The sequence below is a fragment of the Thamnophis elegans genome, chromosome 4, assembly GCF_009769535.1.
Source record: "Thamnophis elegans isolate rThaEle1 chromosome 4, rThaEle1.pri, whole genome shotgun sequence".
Classification (NCBI taxonomy): domain Eukaryota; kingdom Metazoa; phylum Chordata; class Lepidosauria; order Squamata; family Colubridae; genus Thamnophis; species Thamnophis elegans.
In genome coordinates, this window is record NC_045544.1 from 95,373,749 (window position 1) to 95,383,849 (window position 10,101).

At 35.2% G+C, this 10,101-nt stretch overlaps 1 protein-coding gene across 1 annotated transcript in view; it reads right to left on the reverse strand.

Annotated features, from left to right (window-relative positions):
* Positions 1-10,101, reverse strand: part of THADA (THADA armadillo repeat containing) — a 106,263-nt gene that overhangs the window by 66,757 nt on the left and 29,405 nt on the right. Inside the window, 3 exon segments of the mRNA XM_032215562.1 lie at positions 1,282-1,414; positions 4,235-4,344; positions 8,950-9,107. Of these exon segments, the coding sequence (XP_032071453.1) occupies positions 1,282-1,414; positions 4,235-4,344; positions 8,950-9,107 (401 nt within the window).

Here is a 10,101-nt window from a genome sequence, read left to right on the forward strand (position 1 = left end):
CATAAAAGTGGCATCAAATAGTAATTGACTCAAATACTAAATGAAAAACCAAAACTTGGAAGAAGCAGGCAAATACACTACGAGAAAATCTGTAAATTAGTCTTTGTGTATGTGTGCACATGTGCTTTACATTTCAACAACTTTGTCCTGTTCCATTTCCAATTTCCATAGTCTATGGAGCAAATAAAATGATAATAACCTAAAAGCAATTCTTCAATATAATTCTGAATTTCTTCTATCATCAGTGTTATATTTATCTCTAAAAGAGAGGTGAAAAATTAAAAATATAAGATTGACACAGTGCTAAAAGGATCTTCTCTTTATTCTCTTCCTGAATACACTATATCAAAAGTGCTTCAGAAGGGCCATAATCCTATAGCAGCAGCTTTGGGGAAACACCCCTCTTTTGGACACTGCAGTATATTTGTATGTACATATGTATTGGATTTAACTGAAATGTGTTGAATATTAAAGTATCTTCTCATCATGACCAATCCTTACTTCTAAATTTCTTGATTTTATATTGTAACATATATAGCATTATATTTCATTTAATTTGCATTTGATTTTTAGTGTCCATATAGATGACCTATAACTATAATTGTTAGAATTAATTATATTTTTGTGTTCTCTGAAAACTTTTAAATTTTATTTGTGTTTCAAAGATCTTTAATGGAAGAAAATGGTATGTTTGTAGTAATAGCAACTTACGACTTATATACCACTTCATAGTGCTTTTACAGCCTCTCTAAGTGGTTTACTGAATCAGCATATTGCCCCCAACAATCTGGGTCCTCATTTTACCCACTTTGGAAGGATGGAAGGCTAAGTCAACCTTGAGCCAGTGAGATCTGAACTGCTGAACTGCAGCTAGGAATCAGCTGAACTCTCCACTCTAAGCACTGCATCACCTCGGCTCTTGTAGTTATCAAATTGTACTTTTGCTATTGTTTAAAAGATTCCCAGTAGAATTGTATTAAGAAATAGTCTTGAATTCAAGTCATTCCCCAAATCATATTTGTAAACAATATGTAGGACTTCAAAGCAAGTATAATATTTGATAAAAAATGCCCATTTTGTGGGCATAAAGATATAATTGTATTTCATCTAAAATATTACTAATAATAACTTCTAACAGAACAACACAATTAGAAGAAATTCTAATACCATTAGAAAAATCCAACCAAAATTTATTAGTATTTAACTAGAAGTACACTGTGCACTTCTCAAATGATTCAGTCCATAAACTGTGGTCATATCAAGATCAAATATACATGGTACCTGTATATAGAAAGGAATTCCAGCACTGCGTCTAGTGACACACAGTTTAGATGAAGGATCACTACATTTAATTTCTTCCAGGACATTGTATAACCATTGCTGTGGCAATTTATGTAGATCTTCATTATTACATCTATTAAGAGTAGGAAAACAAGCCTATTAAGAGTAGGGAATGCTAGAATTCAAAACTGAAGAAATATGCTACAAAATGCTTAATATTTTGATGTAGAATACCTAATATTTTGGAAGAATTGGATAAGTGAAGGAAAGTCATTAGGTTTCAAATATAAGTATTTCAAATACACCAGACAAGAATTCCTTTGGCATTGCCCAACATGTTTCTTATTTTACAAATCTGCATTATTAAAGAACATCAGGTGACATCAATTTTGTCTCCACAGTTGCTATTCTCTTACAATATATATTTTCTTTAGTAGCTAATCGGTAAAATCTAAAAATTCAGAGCAGTGTATTTTGGAATGGCCAATATCATCTTTTCCCTGATACGAGTCAGGGTGGCCACTCATAACAAACTCCACTCTAATATACAGCAATACAAAATCACACTGAAAATATGCCTTCATTCTCTAAAGTTTAATTGCTTCTATATTTTCTTCCAATTGAAAATTTTCAACTGAGCATCTTTGGATCTCTCTTTATCATTTGTCATTTGTTTATCTATTTACAGAACATATATAGCTTCTTCATCAACTAAAGTGACGTTTTTCAGATTGTATAGAAATAATGTGCTCATTAAATTTGATATGGACTTGGACTTTTAATCTTGAAAGGTACATGAGAAACTTATCTGGATTTATATAAGCCAGAACTATGTGACATCAACTAACATTCTACTAACATTCCTGCTGAGTTCTCCTACATTTCAACTGTTTCTTTGAAAAAACTGCAGAAATGGCAACTAGAATTCATGAAGAATATAACATGAAAGAAAATACATTCAAGCTACCACACAGTTGAAAATAAATTGCTTCAGTTATCTTTGAACAAACATTTTAACTCCTGTTAAGATTAACAGAAAGACAAAAATATATTGAAATGAAATCTGACAGACCCCTAAGATTATAACATGGTACTGTTTTGATAATGCCAGAAGTAATTTAATCTTGTTCAGTTATCCACTAACTTGCACATTTGGGACAAGCAAAATTTTGGTTGTCCTGAAGTAATAAAAACATTAAGAACTATTGACTTTAAAAACAAAAAAAGACTACTCCCTTTAATTTGGCAACTGTGCAACACTCTAGACTGGCTGAAAAATTATTTCCATGGGAAACAAGTTTCCCTTAAAATATGAAAGGGAAAATTGAGCTTTAAAAATAACATGCTAGTCACAGATCCAAGCATGATTTTACCCAACTTAAGAGTCCAAGCCCATATCAGATTTAATAAGCAACTCATTTATATAATCTGCAAAACCTCACTTGAAAACATAGTTAGCTGATGTATAAATCATTGTGGTTCCAATTCAGCAAATACTCATTGTGGTTTCTCAAAGTATTTTAACTGGCAACAGAAAAATTCAGTCGCCTACATATTTAAATACTTTCTCTGATCATTTCAGTGAATACAATAAATGTTCCACACAATCTGCATCCTTCCACCCCACCCTTATAACAGGCTAAAAATATTTAGTAGACTCCTTGCTTCAATTTATACTTTGCTGTGTAATTATTTGAAATATAATGGTACATACTGAAATTACATTTCAATTACAAATTTAAATCACATTTGAAATATAATGGTTAACCAAAGAAATATCAAAGTCTAATTCTATTCTATACACCAACTATACACATCTCCTTCTGCAATACTTCACTGAGATATTTAAATTTATATCCTTTAACACTATCTCCCCCTTAGACAACCATCAGAGCGAATTTTGCAGAGTGCAAAGACACAAATGCCCCCTTTCTAATTCCATCTTGAGCCAAGAAATAATCATGTCTCCAGCTCCACTTCCCAACAGAGCAAATTTATAATAGGGGTACTTGATCATTGGCTATCCCTGATGGCTAAGTTGCAGTGATGACAAAGAGAACATTTATTTTTAAATTAAATAAATAAATACAATGTATTTATTTGTCCCATCTTTATTACTTGCTAAGTAACTCAAGGATACAAACATTCATAATACTCACTCCTGCTACTTTTTCCCACAACAACTCTGTGTGGTGTGTTGAGCCAAGAGAGTGTGACTGGCCCATGGTCACCCAGCCAGCTAGAATTCAGTCTCCTGGTTTCTAGATCAGCACTTTAATCACTATACAAATTGGTTCTCCATTTTTGCACAATTGTATCTTGAACCATCTAGTTACATTTGCATAGTTATATCTCATTTACACTATTCCATAGTGTGACTTAGGCAAGTTTATCTTGGAAGATACAACTGATGTAAAATGTGGTAGTAAACTATTAATTTAATTCATAATGGAGTTAAAAACTATCACTTATAGATATATTTTGGCCTTCAACTTATACAGAAAGACCACTTGCTTTTGCTTCAATTATCATTTATTCTTTCACTTACAATAAGCTGAAGGCCACAGTTCAAAATAGCTCTGAATGATTTGCACAAGCAACACAAACATTAAAATAAAGTCATAGTATTTGAAACAACATTTCTGAATAGCACTGCCCAGTTGAGCAAGCTCAAACCTTACAATGGGGGAACAGTCCTAGATATCAGGGGACAACCTATTCCATTGGAGAAAAGTCATCACTGTGAAGGCTTGACTGGCCCTATAGATGGCATTTACAGGGAGGGAGGGAGGGAGGGAGGTAGTTTGGTGAAAGAAGATATTATTTGGTGCAGGTAAAATGCAGTAATATTTTTGCTCAATAGTTCTGCAAATGAGGACAATAAATCCAAATGAGCAATGGCTACTTTCAGATAAGGATTAAAAGTAAAGGCATTCATAACAGAACAATTTACCTTGAGAATACTTCAGTAAGTTTTACAAAGCCAGCATAAGCTAACTCAAATGCTCCTCTATGTCGTGACATTAGGAGATGATTCTTGAAATATTCCCCAATATCTTTTACCTGGCAGAAGGAAAAAAAACAACAAGAAAAATGTATGCCATGTACACCGAAACACTTTTGACGAACTGTGAATGATAAAGTTCATCAGGGAATCTTCTGCCTCTATATACCGTATATACTCAAGTATAAGCCGAGTTTTCAGCCCACTTTTGGGCTGAAAAAAGCCGCTTCGGCTTATACTCGAGTCAGTGAAAAATTTGCCCGAAATGGAGGAGAAAAAGGGGCGGGGCCATGCTGCTGGGTGACGCTCGTGAATGGCCCGGCGCCCTGTGAGTTTCCCCTCCCTCTGTGTCAGTTTGCCCGCGCAGCGCGCACCGCACCATCCCCCCTCCTCACGTTCTAATGTAATCCAGGGCTGTCTTACGATTCCGCTTCCTCCCCCTCCTGCCGCTCTGCAACGATGTCCCACCTCCTCCTTGTTATGGCAAGCAGCCACATAGCGATGTCCCACCTCCTCTGGTACAGTGATCCAATGATAGGAATCACTGTGCCGTGTGTCATAGGAGGCGGGACATCGCTCCCGCGGCTGCACGGGACATCATTACCGGTAGCTGCTGCATATCCCACCCTAGGCTTATACTCGAGTCAATAACTTTTCCAGTTTTTTGTGGTAAAATTAGGTGCCTCGGCTTATATTCGGGTCGGCCTATACTCGAGTATATACGGTAAAAGAATATAGTTCATGGAAGAATGTCTATGGAGATGCTCAATCATCCAAGTCATGACTGTTCCAAAAGTGCTTTTTCAAAAAGGCACCTGGACTTTGTTTTTTCCTTGAAAACATTTTGCTTCTCATCCAAGAAGCTTCTTCAGTTCATAAATGAACTTTTCAAAAGCACATTTAGGTCAGCTCATGGAAGAAATATAGAACTATGCTGACAATGCCCACATGATCTCTATGGCTAAAATGTGTCACTTCAGACAGGCATGAGATCAAATTTGATGTTTCTCTACATCAAAACAACAAACATAAACATTCCTTCACAAATGAACAGGCAGTGAAAGAAAAAAAAGTTCTTGCCTTAAATCCTCCTTGAATAGGCTATTTTATAAATGTACTAAATACAGAGTAAGTAAATACACTAAATAAAGAGTAGCCTTACATGTTTATCACCTTTCTTCAGTGTAAAGTACCTCAGCTAAGAAACACATGATGAATTGTATACCTCTATTTTAGTACTGTTGTTTCCATTCATTTTAAATTAATTACATTAACAATCGTTTTAAGAGAAATTTTATAAATAATTTGAATTTTAAAAACATAACAGTAGCAGTAGTAATGCTATAAATGTTAAAATGTATATTGTAATGTAATGCAATAATTTAAGAATGCAATAATTATAATACAATTGAATATGTAATGCAATAATTTAGGAAAGGACTTTAGGAATCTTAGGTCATTACACAAGTTCACTGGGGTTTTCCCTTTGCTGCAAGCAGCAGCAACATGTTATGCACAGATGCAATATAGGTAGAGCCTTATATAAACAATATTTGTGTAAATGTGTTCCTTTGAGTTAGTTTTGACTCCTAATGACTACTGGATAGATCCTTGCAGTTTTCTTAGTGATGTTTTCAGAAGTGATTTGTCACTGCCTTCTTTCCAGGGCTAAGACAGTGACTAATTCAAGGTCTTCCAGCAGATTTTGTACTTACAGTTGGGACTAGAACTCACATTTTCCTGGTTTTCTAACCTGATGTCTTAATCGCAACACCAAATTGGTTCTAACAAATGAAGCCTTAATCAAATAAATAAGGTTTATTTCAGAATATTACTTTGATTATCACTCTATTGATTGATTCCCTTTAGAAAACACTGTAAAAAACCTCCCAGTCTCCTGGATTCTAGCCCCCAGTGCTAATTGGTGCTGGTTAAGACACCTCTACATCAAATTAGCTCTAAACCAGGGGTCCCCAACCTCCGGTCTGCAACCAGTCTGTGCAAACAAACAAAGCCCCATTTGCAGGATGCAGGCAGCATGCAAAAACACACCCCCTCCAGTCACGGAAAACCTTTCCCCACAGAATCAGTCCCTGGTGCCCAAAAGGTTGGGGGCTGCAGCTGTAAAGAATATTTACAGCAAGTAATTAAGATGATTGCATTTCTACCTCCATAGTCATCCTTAAGCAAGTATATAAGCTCAATTTAAAATATATAGCACATACTGGATAGAAAACAAAGTATAATGTGGTACACATGGAGGCAAGATGTGAAGAGCTGGGAAGAAGCTGTCCAGGGGATTAATGTGCACTCTGAAAAAGTTCACAATATATTAAATGTATTTCAAGAATCATTAATATATAATGATATACACACACACACACACACATTGTAACCTTATGTAGAATTTCAAATATTTGAACATTCAAATTATCAAATTTAATACTTCTCTTTTCTAACCATTCATGCCAAACAACTATGCTATGCTTTTTTTATACCAGAAGAATTTGCACAGTCCTGTGGAATGAACTCGGGAACAGTTCAATAAGACATATTCAATGCACATAATTGAATAGGCAAAACAAAATCAACATTAGAATTATTTTATTTATAATTACTCAGATTTATTATCTTCAAACAGTAATCAAGGTTATAGCATGATAAAGTGTGAAGAAATGTAAGAGATTTTTTTTAAAAAAAATGCTATTGACCAAACAGCCAATATTATAGCTATGTTTTCAGGCAAAATGCATGGCATTGGATTTAAAAGGGTGAACGTAAGACTTTAAAACCAAATCCTGTTTGACTTGGAACAGAAAAGGAGCTTAATGGTATATTGGTGGTCATTTTTCTGCACTTCCAAAACATTGCAAGACTGCACACACAGCTGTGAGCCAGCTGAAAACATCTGTTTGAGGACGTGTAAATAAACATCTTAGAATTATTTCCAAAACTCTATATTCAGCACGACATCAATAGTTCTTCAGTCTAAAATGGTATCATAATTTTGAAAAACTAGAGGTTTATTTTTGAACTCTCATCATAAACTTCCCTCAGAAAAAAAGAAAAAAGTCGTATCACGTATATCAGTCTCTAAGGCTGGAAACTGACTTGGTTAAAACCATATGGGAAAGGGAAAAGGTCATCAATTAAAAACAGAAATCTAATAAATCCAAAATATTTCCAATGAAATACTTGTGGTAGCTATTTCTTGTAAACACTGCAGTCCATTCTCTTGAACAGTCCCAGATGGTGTGCTTGCCTTCATGTCTTAAAAAAAATGGGAGGGGAGAGGTATAAAAACAGGTCTGAGTGAGCATAATTCTGTCATCTAGCCTACAGAGAATATGATATCCTCAATCAATCAATGTGTTTGTTATCCAAAATTACAGACCATAAAAGCTATACTGTAATGATAATTTCATCAAATCTCACCTTGCTGCTTGCCAAATGGAAAACATAAATGTGGAAGTCAGTAAATGAACTTAATATATACATATATACCACCAGAGATGGTATTCAGCCGGTTTTCTCCGGTTTGGGCAAACCAGTAGCAGGAGGGCTCCGTGCACCCGCCCCGACATCATGTGCTAGCACTGTGCATGTGCAGAAGGTGGTGCGCATGCACAGACATGCACTCACATTTGGGAACCGGTAGGGAAGGTAAGTGAATCCCACTGCTGATATAAGCACTGTCCTAAATAGAAGATTCCTAAACCCATATGGCTGGAAGAAAGAATCTATATTCTATTAAACTCACATCATGGGCAAAAAAATTTGAACCAAGGTATCTCAAATGGGCTAAGTTACAGATGTGTCCAAAATGCAGAACCTATGACTTCTAAAGTTGTGACTGTTTCAGTGCTACTGTTGCTGCTATGCTGGAGGTGCAGATATATAATCTTCATTTTCAATGTGACATGTGTTTCCCAAATAGTCTTGCAATCTCTCTGTTCTTCTCCAATTCAACAGGAGCCACTTACCAGTAGGAAGGGGAGGAGGAAGGGAAGGGGGACACCCTGTGCATCCTTCCCAATCCATATCATCCCCTCCTCATGCTCCACAAATTTATGCTGCAAGCAGGCAGTAGACAGGATTTCAAAGGCCCCCTGATTGCTTCCTATAAGGAAACTCAATGGGGGAGCAGGTGGGAAGTTGAAAATTGCTTTTGCTCCCACTATCTTTTTGCCTATCATGGTCATTCTCTTTCTCTGTTAAGAAAAAAAAATCTCTAAAATGATGACCCATTAGTTTTAAGAGGAACTCTTGCAAGACAATTCTATATCTGGTAATAAAGTAAAATATACTGAAATAGAAATGTCAGAATTTGCACTGTTGTAACATTCTTTACTTCAACACTGTTTCTGTTAACGTAAGTATTCATGAGCTGCCTAGAATATTGCTTAAATAAGTTCTTTGGACTAATTAAGAAAGTCAAATTAAGAGAAAGGGAATAATTAATAAGATCCCCATTTTAAAATAAGCGCACTGCTGTTAATATCTTCCCCAAAAATTATTCCTATTTTTCATCAAGACACTGCTATTATTTGGAACCACCAGACAGGGAACTACGGAACTGTGACAGAATAAAATGATTCCAATAATCTATCCAGTAATACTGAAATTATCTGGCTGAACAAATCCTAACATTTTAGATACTCTACCTGGTCCACTGTTATCAGTGCATTTGAACAACTAGGAAGCATCTGTACAGGCAGAAGTTGACATAATTTCCCTAAAAGCAATGAAACTTCCTTCATGCTTCGCCAGCAACACACCAACACCATTTGAGCTGTGACATCACTTGTATGTTGTTCTTTACCTTAAAAAATAAAACACAAATCAAAACTTCTTACAACAGCTCTAACAATCTTTTAAAAATTATTTCACCAGGATTATTTAGCAATGCAATCTTTGAACAATAATGGTAAATCAACCACTATCCCTGAAATATTAAATGCATTGTCAAAACAACTAAATAACTTAATTCAATCAAATAATAAAAAGTAAGTTTGCACACAACAACTCAGTCTTGGCATTTAAATTAATAAAGTTGGATAAAATCAGCCAAGTAGATATTAGAATTAGATGTAACAGGTTTGAATATGCAAGAGATAGCAAACTAACTAGCCTGGAATACAATTAAGAGATTAGAGCTTGGGTTGTAGCTCAGAAGCAATACTTATACTAGTCTTGCAAGGATTCCACAAATGTTAGGAAAATGCTGCCATCTAAAATCTTGCAAATTGTTGGCCCTTGAAACAACTACCGTAATCCAGTGGTCATCAGACATTTTAGGCTTCATATCTCAAAATTCCTAAACACAGGGCTAAATTAGAAGTTTAGGTACCAATTATGGAATACTGAGTATAGACATTTCTGTTAGGTGAACTAAAGACCTGACTTGATATAACATAGCTTCTTGTTTCATATCCAGGGATATTTTGAAGAATCAGGATTTACAACCATCTCAAATGAATGCACATTAACCGTCAAGCAACATCCAACACATAGTGTCAAGTTATGAAATGCAGTTCTGTTTTTTGCTGGTATATGATTTCATACTGTAAACGCTCATTATGTATTGGTTGTTATACTGCTCAAATGTTAGCTTTGACCAGATGATTGACCTATGATTCCTTTGAACAGATAAACAGAATTTCCTAGATGTAAAACTATTTTGATCTATTTAGCATTGCTGATACTAAGTCCTGATACTAAATATAGAGTTTTCATTTTCTTCAACATCCATTTGCAGAGAAAACCCAAAATAGCAATGAAGTCATAAAATCTTGTTTTCACAGCAGCATAAACTC